We start from the raw sequence: 17,998 nt of genomic DNA on the forward strand, positions 1-17,998 counted from the left end.
ACTAGTCAGCTAGGCAAGTTGGAGAAATTATATGAAAACACTGGATGAAACCTTACAGGACCAAGCAGAAGGATGTGCATTTGCCAGGAGTTATTAACTGCACAAATAAGAGATGGAGTACAAATAGAAACCCCGGGGATCCAAGACTATAGGAAATCATGTGCAGAACATGAGCCAGTGTTTTCCTATGCTGTTGCAAAATGAAGGTAATCATCACTGCAACCCAGGATACTGTTTTCTGAATGAAACTCATGATGTATAATTATAATGAAGAGACATTCATGCAGCACAACACTCAGACATACCTTGAGCCAGTGTACGATGATCCATTTCCTAACATCGTGTACTCTCACAGAGCAATTAAACAAAATTGCTCATGTTCTGTGAGAACGAGCTTTGCTGGACAGGACTGCAAGAAAGGAAGAACCTGCCTCCCCTAATGATACTAACTCATTTCTCAAAAGCTGAAATTGCTAAGTGACCATCTGTAATTAAAAGGCCTGAGACATTTTAAAAGTCCTTTTCCTACAACTGGCCACTATTGAACCTTCCCTGTGAGTTGCACATGAAGCCAGTGCAATATCAATTGATTCAGCACTTTCATAAACCTTTTAGCACAGGCACAAGAAACCAGAAATTTCTGCCTTAACTTGTGAGAGGCAACCTTCACTAGCCAACATTTCTGATTTTTAACATAAATTTCTCTTATTCTAGCTATCTCGTTCTAGCTCTGTCTGCTAGGGAGAAAGGCCAAACATCAGAAAATCATCCTTCCTGCAGGAAATGGGAGGTCAGTCTAGGTACTCCACAAAATACCTCAGCTCTTGAGTATTTTTCTGTGTGTTCAAATCCTCAGGAGATGCTGTAAATTAGCAACCAGACAGCTGAAATGGTCGCTCTTAACTGCCGCATCCGTGGAAGTAAAAAACCCCAGCTCTTCTCCCAGGTTTGTAAGGTTCCTTTTATCTCAACAGAAGCTGTGACCTTTATAAGCAATAGATTCTAGGTTCCAGGCTACGTGTATAAACCCTTGTTTATATGGTGTGATAAATCAAAGGCAAAAATAGCCTACAGGATTCCTTGCTACATTGCACACTGTGAACAATCATTTACTTTCCAGGGGACCATTAATTAGTATTGATTTGTCTTCTTCCTCAGACAGTTCACAGGCATATGGACGGGAGGCTGCGCGCCAGCTTGTGCACCACGAGGACCCTGTTATCCTGCAGCTTTTTACCCAAGTTGAAAAGATTTGCAAACAGAAGACATACTACACGGTCTGAAGTTAAGGTGATTTTCAGATTGCCCGTTTTAAGTGGCTGGTGAAAGATGAAAGAGATGAGATATCAACAGGAGCAAGAGACCCACTTGGAGCAAAAAGGGGATTAATAAAACCATGAGGATGAACTCTGAAGCCCATGAAAAGGCTCATGCCCCACCCCACTATTCCAGACATCCCAATGAATTTATATGGCGCACGGGTGCAAGGTGTTGGAAATCAACACTGTACCAGCGTGGGTTTGCAGGGACGGTCCGTAAAAAGAGACCATCGCAAAATCTGGATGCGCAGCGAACCTGTTGTCACACGTCTGCCCTGCCCCGAGGTAAAGAAAACCAGACAGAAAAGTCTTCTTGCAGAGCAGAGGTTGGGGTGAGAGAGACGGTGCCCACCAGCCACTGGGGTTCTGCTGCTCACCAGTCGTGTCCTCCTCTCGCTTGGCACCAAGGGATCGCTGGTCTTGTATTTACTGTACTGGCCAAAAAGGACGCTAACACCTACTGTTAGTGCTGGTGTTAAACTGAGCTCTTCCTTATTGCTGGCCCAGAGTCTACAGCAAAAGTCAATTTTAAGTAGGAACGAGTCTAGCTTTGCACTGATCGTACCCATCCATCTTCTTCCCTCCAGACAGCCCCAGGATCAGCAGGCACCAAAAAGATGGGCTGTCAGTACCTCCTGTAAGAACACAGAGCTGTTAAAATTAGAAAAATTAGAAAGACTATAACCACCTGGGGATAGCATTTTAGTACTCCAGCAGAAAAGGAAGGTCTAAGATTAAGTGGAACCTCAATTCCTTCGTGCCCCCCCCAATCTTTTTAATGCGTTTTCATTCATTCTCTTCAGTATTTATTTTCTTAACAGATTAGGAAGGGTTGTTTTTCTGTTTTAATAGGCTTATCTATTAGTATCAGATAGTTATGCTAATCACCTCTTGCATATGTGGGTTCTACTTGACTTCGTGTAATAGTACCTACTAATAACGCCGCCTTGTAAAACTTGTTGTTTAGTAAACTAGAACTATCTATAAAACACTCCCATGCAACCCAGCCTGCAGCAATAGTGCCAGCGTTTCACACGGGGTCTCCGTGTGCCCTAGTTAAAGGCACTGCCTGCTGGGCTGGGGCAGGTGCTGGAGGGCCAACTGGTCGTGGTGGGAGGACACCATGTTCGTCAAGAGGATGAGTCCTGTTAGGAAATAGGATGTAAGGTTTGCCGGGGGGTAGGGAAAACAGGATTTGTTTCTCTCATGTAGAAAGAATTAGTGAGAAAACACCTGACTAGCAGGTTCCCGGGAAACAAAGAATAACTTATGAAGATACTATGGTGAGTAAAGATCTAGCCATTTTATTAAATGTATTAATGCTGAGTGTTGAAGGGAAGCTGATGCTAGTTTCTTGTGAAGAGATGGTACTTGAAATACGGACTAGCTCTGATTTAGAGTTTTGTTTCAGCTCTGGATTAGGATGAAAATTATGTATATTTATACTCTGCTTCATGGTTTGTGCTTCATGAACTCCAGTCTTATATCTGCCACAGCTGTTAGGAGTAGATATCTCAGATCTTGGGCTCTTCCATTTATTAGAAGCTGAACAATGTGCATGGAGGGGGGATATTGCTGCATCCTGAGGGCTTCTGATCTTCTGTGGCGAAAAAACAACAAAAAAAAGCAACTCGGGAATATTATAGAACAGGAAACTAACAGGTTGGGAATTCGCTTGTATTCTATTTTCCTTCTACTAGTGTAGAGCAGGAGAAAGGAAAGGCAGGGACCCCTTGTAAAATTCCGGTTCTCCTGATGTGAAATCAAGACTACTGCTGATGTGGACGGAGGTGGGACTAAGCTTCTAAGCTTCTCAGGTACGTGAGAGCAGCCCGAAATGTGTCTGTAGCTGGTGGTGCTCCATGTAATCGTTGAGGAGTAACTTGTATTTGCTCTTCTTCTGTTCAGACCCTTTGTCCAAATAGACTTCAGAAGAAGAAGGAGATATTTAAAACCAGGCTTAAGTGCTCTGAGTCACAGAGGCATTATCGGTTCCTTTTAGGCTTCTCTCTGCTTTTCAGATGTGACATAGCTTGCAGTGACAGCTTATCCACACTGCTGCTTATGCTGAACTAAACGACACTATTACTCTCTGGTGGATTCTCAAATGGCTAATTAGTGCTTATTGGGAAATGTATGTGCAGGATTGAGATTTAGCGGATAATAGGTATCTGTTGGATTCTTAACCATTAATGAAAGAAATTACCATACTTCTGCATAGCTAAACTCTGCCATATTTTGTTGTCATGTCTTCCTTGTTGTGTTCCAGCAGTTACTGAAACATGACATAGTGATTAAAAGTGGCAGTATCCAGCTCACAAGGACAGAATATTTTCTAAAAGAGTATTGCTCTCCCTGGAAACATCAGTGCTCTGGGGCTGCCTAAACCAAACACAGAAGGCATAAATTCCAGGTCAAAAGAGTTGTGGTTTCGTAGAAAACACCTCTAGCTATGGAAAGATTAAACAGAGTACTTCAAAGCTTCCAATAGTCCTCCATAATTTCTTTTGGTTTTAAAAATATTTAGTTACTGTAAATGGGGCATTAGCAAGAGTTTCTACTTACATGATTTGTTGTTTTCTATCCTCTGGTTATGCTGTGAATGTTAAATTAAAGTCTTGTGGAGAGACACCTCAAAGCTTGTTTTGGAACTATTATCTACAGCAGAAAATCGTAGCAGCTTGGTTAATTCTCTGGACTCCAGCTAAGAAGATACAATAGGGACACAGTCGTCTCTGCTCAAAATTCTGTCTCAAAGAGCTCAGACTGTCTGCAATAAAAGGTGAAATCAAACTGCAGATCCATGTTTCAAACATCCACAATTTAGAGTAATCTGTAGGGCTTGATATTTTTGCAACTGTTTTTGAATAGGTGAATTGTGAAACTTAATGTAGCTCTACATCACCTTTATCTATCTCCTCCAGTCTCAATATTTGAATGTGAATAGCTTCAGATTTAGAAAGCTGTACTGACACTCTCCATTTACTTTTTATTCACTGCTGTCAAAAATTTTCAGACTATTCTTGCACCAGTCTGGCCTTCTCCCAACCCACCTTCCACCCACGTTTTCAAATACCTCATGTCAGAACTGGAAGTAAAAGTGCTTGCCTAATTATCTCTATTTTCAGCATAGCTAGCACTGTAAATTAGGCTGTTTGTTGAACATCATATTGCCGATTCAGCTTGTCCAGCTAATTCATTTTAGCATTAAAAATCCTGTGTGTTTTCCTCCTGCCCTCAACTCTTCTGTGTTTTTCTGATCACTCAGCAAACCCATAATGGTGTAGAAAGCTACCAAGTATTTCACTTACATATACCTTCTTCAATGGTGGGCAAACACTAGAACATCTTCCACCCTTCTTAAAAGTGACCTAATCCCCAGGAATCAAGGCATTTTAAGAACTATTTATTTTTGTATGTTAATCCATTCCTTTGACATGTTGGGATTTGAGGGTTGGTTGGTTGGTTGTTTTTTGCTTGATAATAAATTTCACATGTAGAGAAAAGATATTTAGCCTGGGGCTGCTGGTTACTTTACCACTTCTATTTAAGTCCTTGGAAAGCAGATCTGGACTAAACCCACAAATCAGATTTAAACTTCATAAGACTGGGTGAATCCACAGGAGCATTGACAGCATCCCAAGCAGATTGTTTGTATAATGCACTGGGAGAAGGTTTTACCCAAAAGTGTTGAATGCTAATGTGCAGAATAAGCTGCTGTCTGAGCTGAAGTCACTGACAGCCACCACTAAGGATGCAAAGTGAAGATGTGATTTTTAAACCCTGGATCTCTAATATGGGATGCCTCATACTGGGCTGAAGGGAGATGTCTCTGCATGAAAATTAGTAGCCTGAAATTCAAGCACCTTTCCTGAAAATATGGGGGGGGGGAAGAGGTAAATCTTCTCAGTAAATGATTGAAAGACAGCTTTTCAATGCACAGTTGCCTTTATCCAATAATTTAGTACTTTGGGGTCTGGGCAGTCTGGCTTTTAATCCCCACTTCTGAAGTTTGACCTCTCTTTTATGTCCTCACTCTGTCCCTCGTCAGCAGCGTTTACAGGTGGGTAGTGCCATTTTAAACTGTTTTGTGGGAAAACATATTTCTTCATTTAGCAATAAAGGAAGAATATTATGAACTATGAAAGCATGCAGATGTTGCCAGACCCTGTGTACAGCTTTTTTGGAGTGAGAAGTGTTTGGAACAGTGTTTTCCATAATGCCTTAAAAATAAAGAAACCCATCTTTTTTGTAACTACAGCAAAACATAGGTCTTCAAAAGCTTCCCTGCACTTTGTTGGTGATGTCATTAGAACTTTGTTTGACCAGTGGTGATTTGCATTTCATCTATCCTCAATCTGTGGCAATTTTCCAAGAGGAGGTACTATCAAAATAATTTAGAATTGGCTGTGACAACTGACAATTGCATGGGCGGTACAAAAGGCTTTTACAAATAAACGTTATTTTATACAACAGACATGAATACATGTTTTAATGAAGAAGTGATTCACAATGATAATATTATTGACTTGTTAAGATTAAACAGGTCTGCCATATGCTGTGTCTAGTGCTTCAGATGGTTTGAAATTTATTTTTAATTCTTTTAAGTTATTAATATTAACAACAGATGTTGAATTTTAAAAGGATCCAATAATTGAGAGGAAATCATTTCAAAGCTGAGTGTTGAAGGTTTTGTCTTCTTAATGATTCGCGTCTTCTTAATTTGAAATACTTTGTATATAGTGACTCGGAAAATAATTTCTAATCAGTGATGTAGCTCATAGCTAACTCTTGCACATGATATTTGGGTTATTTTCACCTTACTTCCTCTAGAGCTTGATCCAGTTGCTGAGGAGTGGGTTGGTTGAACAGTTGCCTCAGAACCCCATCCCCAACTTTTCAATTATTTTTATTAAAAAACCCTTTCACAAGTGCATCCACCCTCAACCCACCCACCTCTGGACCGTACCCTAAGGGCTCTGCATACGTGGACCTCACACTAATGGTTCGTGCATATGCCTGGCTTGCCCCTGTTCAAGCTCATCGTATGGCTGAGGGATGGGAGGAAAGATGCAATAAAGCCAATACACTGAACTGGCATGCTGCAAGTGAGGGACCACGCTCACAAGAAGACTTGAGTAACTCCTACATTCGTACAGAAACAAGCCTCTGAGCGGCTATAGATTTAGCCTTTGGATAGTTATTTTTGCTTGAAGTCCAAAAATATTCTTCTTTTTTCCCATTTCTTGCCCAAGACAGGCTTGTGTTACACTACAGCCCATTGCTTCACCTTCCCACTCCCAAATGCAGCTGGTTGCACAAACTTGAGCTGTGACCGATGGCAACCTGCGACAGCGCGCCACAGCTACCACGTTGTTTGGCTGCCACCTTTTCACTAGAGCGTTGGCCTGGCTCATTGGGGGTGTGATGGGGTAACCGAACACAACTCCCTGTGGCCGAGAAACCGTAGACAAGACCGATGACACCTCGTGCTGCCCGGCCTCACGGGAGCACCGGCTGCCTCCAGTTGAGCCCATCGCTTTGTTGGTGATGTTGCTGGGGGGATCCCGAGCCACGTAGGAGCGATCCTCAGCACCCCACACATCACCAGGCTCTCACAGACCACAGTGCTAAAACCCCTCCTGCGGCCGTGAGCCACAGACTGCCTTTCCAGTACGTTATCTGGAAACCAAGAACTGTGCTCAGCAGGGGAGGTAGATCTCCTCGCTATGCTGGGAAGCACCGAGCTTCTCTTTGCAGTCCCGCTAGCTGCTGCTGAAACATCTCCAGCGCCTAATGGAAATGTAGGAATTGTACGAAATGTAGATGTAGGGATTAAAGCCATCATCTCCTTTTGTATGTTCCCTGCAGAGAAAAAAACACAAGGAAATTACAATGTAATGGTGATAATTAACATAAACAAGATGCGAAGAATGGAGAGCCCAGTCAGCTGTAAATAGATAGCAATGATCCCAAATTGATTTCCAACGGGCTGGAGACACAAAGCAGGGAGCTCCTGAGTGCATGTTTTATTATTTATATCAATTACTAGCTTCATTAACTTAGTTTGACAAAGCAGGCTGTAGGAAGGGAAAGTAAACAACGACAGGCAAGAAAGTCAACCCTATCAGCTTCTTGGCAAAGAGAGGAGATTTTAGATCCTAAAGGGACATAACTCCCAATGAGATATATTTGATCTTCATGCCCTTAACCCCTCACTTCTTGCCCTGTAGGGAGGCAACCTGGCCATCTCGTAACTGGTTCTGAACCCTTTACACCGTGCCCCATGTAATCCTGGGTGGGTCCCTAAAGGAGAGAGCGCTTAGATGTCTTTTCCTTCCCTGGGGAGCACCAAGAAAACGCTAGCATTCTTCCTAATTTCAGATAGCTATTGGGATTTCAACATCCTTGAGGCTCCTGCTTTTACTGACTAGTTGATCAATGGTTTCAAAAGTCTGGGGGAGGCCTGGGAGAGCAGGGAGCAGAGAAACATATACAAATTTTGATCGAAATCAGCCTTGGGGAAAGCCTGTCCCATCTGGTTATATCAGTACACGGTACGAATGTACTTGAAACCTGCTCTTGAAACAGGGAGTATGATAACGATTTCTGGAGGAAAGGTCCCATTAATATGGGCAGCGTATCTCTGATGCATCTGCAGTTGCTCTCTGGGACTTTTCAGTAAAGCAAACTTGTGTCAATGTGGAGGGAAATCAGGTACAAAGGACCAGAGCTAGCAAAGGTTTTGACCGAGAATGAGGTCACTAGCGTGGGGAGGGGTATTTACTCGATGCAACCACAAAAGCCAGTGTTCCGAGTGGCAGGCAGGCCAGGTTTGCTCCTGCACAGCAAAAGGTTAGGTGCAGAGGCTGTGTGTCAGGCACAACTCGCTATTTCTGCTTGCAGAAAGAAGCTTAAGAGAGAAGAGAGTGATCTCCATTTTAGAAAGCCTCCCTGATTTCTGTATGCTTTCTATGAGGCAGAAACGTTTGCTTTGACCCTTGCTTTGACCGCTTCTCCAAGGGAAGCAGGAGGAATGCAACTGTTTTTCTGAGAAAATAAAAAGATATTGGGCAGTGAGAGGGGAGGGCTGGAGGTAAAAATTGGTATTATATTTCTTCATACAGAAGTGGCAAAGGCAGCAATGGCTTTACCACCAGCGCATTGTTTCTTTCTCTGCCCTCTTCCCATCTGGTGGGCAGATTGATGGATGCATTGTACAGTTCTGTCCAATTTGGCTTTTTTTTTCTTTTTTTCCCCAGCTGCAGGTGTACCATTTTCAGCTTATATCTGTACCCTGCATAATCTTAGACATCTAATTATAACTCACTGTTGACACCTCAACAAGCAAGATTTGCTCAATTAAAACTGTACAGAGCATCTGTTGTTCAGCTGCTATGAAAAATACCAGCTTTTCCCAGTCTATCTATCAGCTGGGGAGAGCTCACCATGCTCCTGTGAGTAATAGCCTTATGGCAGGATCTGCTTTTGCCCATCCCAGACAAACTGCCATTCCCCAAATATGATACAAATACAGCTCTTTCTTACAGTTTGCTTCATCCAAGTACAAGGAAAATGTATTTAAAGCAATGCTTTGCACAAACAAGTTAGTCTTTGGTGGCTGCTCTGAGCTGCCATTTTCAAGGTTGGGGAGATACTGACTGTACCTGACCCTAACTAACTTAGGCTTGATTAACTGTTGTTTTTCTTCGGCTGCTTGATTTCAGATTTAGTGACCTTTGTTCACTATCTAATCTGTTTTTAAATTCCTTATCAAATACTGATTTACTTTTTTTATGTGTTTCATAAGTACATTGCTTTTTAATACCAGTCCCACATTTGACTGTAGGGAGCAGCTTATGTTTGATCAAGCATTTCTGCATCTGTAAACATTGGAAATACAGTGTATTTGCTAGAACGATGCTCTGTGAGTCCTTCCAACAGCTATGCAGGATAATTTCAAATTGTGAAGCTGTGATTCCTGCCAGCTAAATCTGTGCACTTCACTTTAAGCGAAGACATCTCACTCTCCCCTGCTTTTCTCCATCAACTCCTTCTCTATTAATCCAACTCTATTAATCTTTCATACCATTTAAGATATGCAGAGCCTTCTGAGCTATAAAGGCTTGGCCCCAGCGAAATCTCCCAGATGATTTTTACAATGAGTAAGTGTGGTCCTAAGTGGGCCCTCCATTTCCAAAGCCCAAAACTCACCATGCTCTGATAACCCACTTGCTGGCTAAGGCAGTTGATATCTACCTGAAAACACCACCACAAAGCATGTGTACAAACTCGGTAGTACATCTAGAAGTGTTTACGAGAGACTGTCCTTCAGGAACAGTCTGAGAAACCATCATAAATAGCACGGTTTTGCTGCTGTAAAATGCAGAACACGTGGTTCTACCTGCTAAAAGTCTCGCAGTACATTTAAACAACTGGAATGAAATCCCGGCAGATGAGGAGCATAGACCATTCTGCCATACCTCAGCTCAAACGCAAATCCTGCTCCGTCCCTGCAGAGCAGCTGTCTGGCAGCGTGCGAGTCTTGGATTTGAATGTAAGCAAGAAACAACAACTGAAACCCTTACAGGGAAAGTTAATATGTTCGTCAAGTTTTGATCTGGGCTACTTTATAAAATCAAAGCATGCAATGATTTCTTAAATTATAATTAAAAATTATACCACCAAATATACTGTAGTGATGATCGCTGGTCCCTCAGAGAGCCACGGCAGTTCCCCAGAGAGGGGTGGAGATTAGCAAATGCATTTCACATGACAGCTTTTAATATAATTATTTGCATAACTGGATTAAAGAAGTGCACCAACGTGCCTTTAAATCTTATTATTGTTTATTACTCTGGATATTGGAGAAAACAGTAATTACTTTGAGCAGAGATTCTTGGGGCTCGATTCAGAGATGGGGCTGAGCAAACACGGCTGCGCCTGGGTCCCCGCCAGCCTGCGGCACCCCCAGCCCCGCTGCTCGGGGCCGGACCTCCTTTGTGCTCCGTGCAGGGAAAACCTGTAAAAACGGCCTTGCAGGACCACTGAGATGGGCCAAGGGGGCTGCTGAGGAGAGAGAAGAGCTTCAGGAGCCCACGCTGGGGAATGCAGATAATTTCACAGCCCATCTGCAAAACCTAGTAGGGCCTGAAGCAAAGGGGCAGGCTCTGAGCTTTCTAGTGCAAATGCAAGTCCTGAGAGATTCGAGGCAGGTACAGGTTAAACCAGCGCTTAAGCGAGGGTCCCAGCTGTGCTGGGCACTCCTGAGGACCCCCTTGAGATGACAGACCTTGGCATTGCTCTAACGGCAGCTCCAGAGGCTGCTGGTAGCGAGATGTTCCCGGTGCGTCCCTCACTGTGGGAGCAATATATGCACTCAACAGCCCTTCATTTCTGTCTCAAGGAAAGAAAGAAAAAAAAAAGAGAGAGAGAGAGAGCGCGATCCCTGTTGTTTGCTTCGTGCAGCTCTCTGCAGCAGCCATCTGCAGTCACTAACATTCAAGAGAACATTAATAAGCCAAACTGCAGCGCCGGCAAATGAGAGGAAAAACATGATATATAAGAAGGAAATGATCCCAGGCCTGCTGTGTTAACAAGAGTCTTCCCAGTTACTCCACTGGGCTTTGGATCACTCCAGATTACAGTGCTGTCTGTATTTAGTGCATGAGATGATTGTAAACATTATGGGCCATCTCAATGCTAATTAACCTTTACAAACTGACAAATTAACAGCTTGAAGTAACATAATTCCATACAAGAAAAATCTCTAAAAATCAGGATTCTGTCATTATTTAAAGCTGCTTTTTGCAGTGTTGTTTCAGTGCTCTCTTGGTGTCCTACTCTCTGTTCTCTTCAAAAGAGCCCTGAAACAAAAGCTGAAAAGCTTATAAAATTTGGTTGGTTTGTTTGGAAACGATTTTTTTGCCTTTTCAAAGTCACCAGTTATTCCAGTAACTTGCCATATTGAGCTTGAAGGAAAACAATTTCCTAAAATTCAGCAAAAGCAAAACATGCTTTAATAGGTTATTCAAATCTTTAAATCAAGGTAAGCAAGGCAGATAGATACACTTAATCACACAGTGAACGCAAGTCATGCCGACTTTAAAAGGACCTCCTCGAGTCAGTGCCTCTGTAATCAATTTCTAATATCCAGTTCCTCGTTACTAGCAGCAGAACAGCTTGAAATCCTAAGGAAATTTGTGAAAAGAGATATCAAATGTTTTTGCAACGCTTTTCCCAGTGTGTGCATATGCATCTGTGTATTTTTTTAACCAGATTAAGCTTACTGAATGCTGATGAGCAAAATGATATTTACAGTTTCACAGTAGGAGTATATTTACAAACTAGAGAAACCATCCTCTCTTTCTTCCCTCTCCCCTCTTGTCTATTTGCATTGCCTTGCAGCACATATGTTTCTGGCCTTGTGCAATTGTGGTCGAATATATGCCCTTGCAGACCGTAGCCAAAACTGCCCCTGGATTGCACTGCTTCTCCAGCTGATCCCAGCTCGGTATCAGGCAGTTCCTCGTGCTATCCCAGATTCTGGCTGAGCAGGCTGGAAGAAACCTTTTCAGAAACAACGTCTGCTTTCAGAACTTTGTCCCACGTACTTATCTATTACCTCAGTTATTTTCGGTTCAGGGAGGAAGAAACTAGAAACCATTAGGTTGATTATAGCTTCTAACTCTATCATTTGATTGAAAGGTGAATGTCAAAGGAAATTGTTTCTTCCCAAAAGACTCCTTCAAAAGAGAGCGCTTGCCACTCTGCTCTGTTTGGCAGGTCTTTCTTTGACCGGTCACGCAATGTTCATACGTGGTTCAATGTCAACAGCCCCTTCCATCCACTGTCTTTTAACACACACCTCCAGAAGTGCTCCTGAAGACGGTATCGAAGTCTCTGGCTGTCTCTGGAGATCAAAGCTGATGGCAGCACTGCCACACATCAGAATCGGTTTCTCAAGGAATGAGTGGAAAGCATCTCAGCACTGACAAGGCCACGGTGACGTCCACTCCTGTGCCTGGGAATGCAGCTGACTGGCAGTAAGGTCAGCAAATCGGGGTTACGCGAAACAATGGCAAGAACGCAATTCAATGTCGGTAAAGTGGTGGTATGTCTTAACGTCCCCCTATTTGGCTGATTTTCCACCACGCATTATGTCTCCAGTTTGTCCATCCTGGATGACAGCATCAGCAGATCCACCAAACAGGCTGTTGCGCACACTGCATTGCAGTTGCACCTCGCAGAAATAACATCACTCCGGTTTTATCGCCCCTCTCGCAATGCTGCATCTCACCTTGCTACATGCTGGGCTGCAGGTTCACGAGACACGGGAGCTTTGGGATTGCGTGGTGACGCTGGGTTCAAAAAACACAAAGCACAGATTCCTGCCCAATGCGGTTGGCCACAGCGGGCAGGTGAGCAGCCCTGCTATAAAGGCTACCACTCCATCCACTTGGCCAGTGGCAAGAAGATGGCAGAGAGGGGGGAAACCGTGCAGGGCAGACACAGCACATCCCGCCCAGGGAGGCTCGGAGCAACTCCTACCAACCTGGTTTCCTGCCCACAGCTGAGACAACTGCTCAGGAAGGGCCTTTCAGAGAGCCTTAGGCTATTCTTCAGCGTGGCCCTAACCCAAGAGGACTACAGGAATGTTGTTAGTCCTCCACCCTGGATCCCGGGCTAAGGACTGGACTCTGGGTAGATAGATAGGCAGATTTAATTTTTACCCAATCCAAGGCACTTCCTCACTGAGATATTTAGGTCTCATATTCAGCCTTGCTTCTCCCTGTCCCCAAATCCCATGTCCGTACTGTCAGCAATATCCAAAAGAGATAGGAGGGATCCCTGTAGTTACATAAGGGTATCTTATCGTGCTAACACCTCGTTGGGCCCTAACTCCTGTCAAAGAGGTAAAGACATTTTGGGGATGTGATGTCTGCTTCTCCTTCTCCGGTAGGAGTGGAGGTGCTGGGGAAGCTACGCATGGGACTTGTGTTGTCATAACTGAGCCCTGAGGACAAACGTCAGGAACCAGGACTGATTAAAAATGGAAATGACTTACAGTGTTACCATACAAAGGAGGTGCGCTCCCACCAGCTCTCGTTTACAGCACCACACTGGCCACAATGCAGTTTGTAGTGGGTCCAATTTTTTTCTTTCTCCAAGCAAACATTTTCTTCAGCTCCCCCCTGAAGCTGTCATGGAGCCAGGCGTAGAGGAAGGCATTGGTACAAGCAGACATCATCGCAAACCAGTGGCAGAGCAGCTGGATGAAGTTGAAGTACTGCTTGTCAATCAAGCTGATGTCTATGTCCTTTATCATGTTGAAGATGTGCAGAGGCAGCCAACAGACTCCAAAGGCTGCCACCACTAAAACTAGCAAGCGAAAAGTCTTTCTCCTCCTTGCTCGGTCCCACTCAGCTTGGCCCTGGGTGACGTTGCCTGGGACCACACGGTTTTTCAGCTTGACCGAGATTCTCAGGTAGGACAGGGAGATGACAGCCAAAGGCAGCACGTAGGTGATGATGAGAGTGCTGTAGGCATAAGCTAAGCGATCTCTTTTCATGTGGAACCAAAACTCCTCGCAAATGGAGAAGTCCAGTTCTGGGAACTCTGCGTGGTAAGTGTGGACCAAGGCTGGGGCAGCCAAGGTACAGCTCAGCAGCCAAATAGCAGCCAGGATATAAGCACAAATAGGGATGGTGAGCCTCCTGCGGAATGGGTACACCATGGCATAATACCTATCCACAGCTATGACGGTCAAGGTAAAGACGGACACAAACACAGTGACGGGTTGCATCAGGAAAACAAAGTAGCACATGAAACGCCCGTACACCCATCCTCTGGGCTCGAAGGCATAGGCGAGTGTCAGGGGAACACAGGTTGCACACATGAGCATATCCGAGAAAGCCAGATTGCCTACCAGAAAGTTGGTGACATTGTGCATTTTTTTTGTCTTACAGATAACATAAATGAGAAGGTAATTCCCAATGACACCAATAAAAACCACTAGTGAGTAGCAGGGGATGATGAGTGGCTTGAAGGTCTGAACAAACTGGAGCCCTGAGAATAAATTGCTCGCATTGCTGTGAATTGCAGAGAGGAAGCTTTGGGAGGTTAAATTGTCCGAATTCATCATTTCCCTCCTTTTGTCGTCTGCCGTCAGCTGAGTGAAGTAGTTACCACTGCACTACTCCTGCACTCAATCAGTGTGGATAATGAATGGATTACTGGCTGTCCAGCGGTTACCACATGGATAGTAAACAAGCATCCGTAAAAGCAAAAGGCAAAGTTGTAAGCCTTGAGAGGCAGCTTTCAGCAGTTCCTAAGAAAAATCAAATACAAGCAATTTCCATTAAAGTCCTCCTGTATTTACTATTACATCTAGGTTTTGACAGCATGCCACTTAATAAACATTTAATGCAGTGAGTACTTACTGCTGTGGTTTTTTTAATCCCATATGATTTTCCTGTGGATGCCAAGAAGTGCCCTAGATGTCTGTCTGCTGCAAATCCAGGAGCGTGTGTGTGTGTGTGCCAGAGAGAGAGAGAGAATATATGAGTGAGAAAGAGGGTGATGCGCATTTACAAGCTAAGTGGAGATCAGTGTTTTTAAACAGTCTTCACTACCAGGTCATGACAGATTTGTGTATAAGCTTTTATCCCTATTGGCTGTCCTGGGTATTACGTTGCTCTTTGCGTGCTCCTTACTAATAGTAATTAGTTCTTGACTACCCTTTCAAAAATCCCCTTCTCCTTCCACTGCATCTATAATTGCCCCTCACAGCTAAAAATCAATTTACATTCATTAACACTAGCCTGCACAGTATCTAATCCAATATTCACTTTGCCACAGTACTCAGAGTGTCCAGAAGAGCTACCTGTGAATTTGCTGCTGTAATGTGGCTGTAAAATAGAATTTTAATAACGTGCTGAAGCCAAGTAAATGTTGATGCCACTAGAGGGACTCAGCTACGTACCCGGTGACTGAAGTTAGGATTAGGAATGTGCATTTCACATATAGCACAAAGGACCTTATTTTACTTAAATTTATTTTCTAACAGTGGTACAATGTTTGCTCACCCATTGTGAGTATTTTCAGTGGGGTTTACACATCTTTAAAAGTAAACACATGGGAGCATCTCAAAGGAAATATTAGTACCCAAATAGCTTAGCTATACACCTGCAGTGATCTACAGCAAACTGTTTCTAATACTGCAGCTTCCCGAAAATGTGTGGGGTGTATCTTCATTCCTGCAGTACGTTTGCAGTCATTAACCTTTTCTGTACCAGACAACAAGGGCTAAACAGTCTGTAAAACAGTACATACTTGTTCTGTGTGGTTCAGAAATTAGAAAGTGAAAAATCAGGGTAAGTGCTTAGAGAACACATGTTTAAGCAGACTTCCCCATCCAGCTCTTGCCTATTGCCCTAATTCTCCCCTACCTCTCCTCCATTTCAGCCACTTCTGGGACCAGGACCTCAGCTGGTGAAAAAGAGTGAAACTCCACTGCATCCATTTATACCAGCTAGGAATACTTCAGAGCAGAGAACATTGCTCGGTTTTGCAAGGCACTCAGAAGATTTAGGCACAAATTCAATGGACAGTTTATGTCCTAACCTCTCACACTACCCTAAGGAAATATTAACCCATTATTTTCTATGAGGCTATGGGCAGGCCCACGTCCTTCTTCTGATTTTATGTAACTTGACATAAACAAAAAGTTTAAATAGATTTCATTTGTGTGATAATCCTTTCCCAGAAGCTAATCTTGTGTAGTCCTTGTTCAGACCAGAGCCATTCTCCCACAATTGCTTATGACAGATGGGCATTTCAAACATAGTAAGTGCTGACTCTGTGCTGCTGCATTTATGGTTAGATTATGCTATGGACTGGAATACAGCTATAATTCCAGCCCGAGGGGAAAACAAGCATGTAGCTGCCTTGCTCAGGAGTGCCGTCCTTCACTTCATGGATGTAGTAACCTATCCATGACCCATGTGAAAAAATGGGATATATATATCCCACTTCAGAGTCCAATCTCACCTCTCTGAGCTGGATGAGACCCAGAGGAATATAGAACCTATTTATGTCTACATACCCAAATCCACACTAGGAGAGGGACCTGAGGGTAGAGGTTGCAAAGAGGCAAGGAAAAAGGGAATTCCTACTGCTTTCACCACCCAGTGCAACCGTACCATTTGGTTATAAGCAGCATGCTGCAAAAGTAATTCCTAAAACCCATAAATGCAGTTGTTTCACCTAAAGTTGGAGAAAAGTAAGGTCTGATTTAAAACCTACTGAAGTAGGATTTCAGTAGGCTTTGGATGTGGTCTCTAGTAGAAGCCAAAACACACAGAAAAATGAACAGGGGGCATATGTAAATGGCCTTCATACAGCCCACATCCTACTGGAATTATAAGGCTTACGCTAGGAAAGAAGCCTCACAATAATTATCAGTGCATACATAATAATTGAAAATCACATTTTTAACGAAGTGATTTTTCTGTTTCGTTCCCAAGAGCTGCAGAGTAGATCCAATAAACATCCTCATTGTATTCCTAAGAGAAAAAGGTTTATACTTTGCTGTGTGATAATAAAAATCAACAAAATACCATCAAAAGTAGCCTTCAAGGTCACCTAAATGCTCAGTCACAAAAACCTGTAAGTAAACTTAGAGGTTCTTTTATTTCAGGCTGTACCAAGCAATCTTCCTGCATTTTCTCTTACCTTTAAATGTATTTTCTTCACCTCTGAAACCAGTAACCAGTACCATCTTCTATTTGAAGGCTCCCACCCTATTTCTGTTAGTGACTTTATGTTTGTTTTGGCTTCAGGCAGAAAATTTCTTCGGTTCAACTGTACTCTACAGGCAAGACCTGGAAAGATAATATTTAATAGGGGCTTGAATAGAAAAAGTATTTCAACATTTTACCCACCCAAAATCCCCTTTCCTCCTCTTAAAACTGCAAATATTAACCTTGTTAGAATGTCCTAGGCTAGATGACAAAGTCATTCCTGAACTAAGTCTACTTCACACACAAAATTTTCTAATTAAAAAAGAAAAGGTCACAGAAACTGCATTACTGTCAGATTAGAACTGTTTTGATATTCCAAGTGTATAAGGGTGCCACACATAGGAATGCCGATTAGTGTCTAATTGAAACCCTGGTCTTCCTTGAGTCAATGGAAAATGTTATATCTAGAGCCAGACCAACACCTCAAAGAAACATTTCGCAGCTGAACTTTCACGATCTCTTGTGCTAACCTGTCCACATCTGTACAGGCAATTTGAGTACAAACATTGTAAGCTGCTATGTGACTTTCAGAAAGTGGTAAACCTCTCAAAGCACTCACGTCGTTCCTTACGTGCATGTCTAATCGTCCCTGTAGTTCCTAACTATAAAAGCATGATCTAGGAATGAGATCTGATCCTAGCAGCTATACTTGCAAAGCTCAACAGTACTTCTTAAGCTGGCAGGCCCTCTCTTCTATTATTTAGGCTTTGCAGTTTCTTCTGTCATTAAAGTCTCACAGTTTCAGGTGTTAGTTTTCTATGTTCTTGTTTATTTGACATCTGTCTTTTTCTGTAAAACACAACCTTATTTGCTTCTCAGAACTCCTTTAAAAAGTCTTTCACATTCTTCCAGGAATGTTCTGTGCAGAGCAGATCA

The 17,998-nt window shown here is 43.1% G+C and overlaps 1 protein-coding gene across 1 annotated transcript; it reads right to left on the reverse strand.

The window, feature by feature from the left end:
- Positions 1-6,545: 6,545 nt before the first annotated feature.
- PRLHR (prolactin releasing hormone receptor) lies at positions 6,546-14,588 on the reverse strand. The gene is made up of 2 exons (XM_049810473.1): positions 13,387-14,588; positions 6,546-7,184 (listed from the first exon to the last, which is right to left on the reverse strand). The coding sequence occupies exon 1, from the start codon at positions 14,461-14,463 to the stop codon at positions 13,429-13,431; it is 1,035 nt and encodes a 344-aa protein (XP_049666430.1). The 5' UTR covers positions 14,464-14,588; the 3' UTR covers positions 6,546-7,184; positions 13,387-13,428.
- Positions 14,589-17,998: the final 3,410 nt, after the last annotated feature.

Source organism: Accipiter gentilis, chromosome 9, assembly GCF_929443795.1.
Source record: "Accipiter gentilis chromosome 9, bAccGen1.1, whole genome shotgun sequence".
NCBI classification, from domain to species: Eukaryota; Metazoa; Chordata; class Aves; order Accipitriformes; family Accipitridae; genus Astur; species Astur gentilis.

Bases quoted from the DNA above. Each gene is read 5' to 3' on its own strand.
- PRLHR (XM_049810473.1), bottom strand. From the start codon at position 14,463: ATGATGAATTCGGACAATTTAACCTCCCAAAGCTTCCTCTCTGCAATT.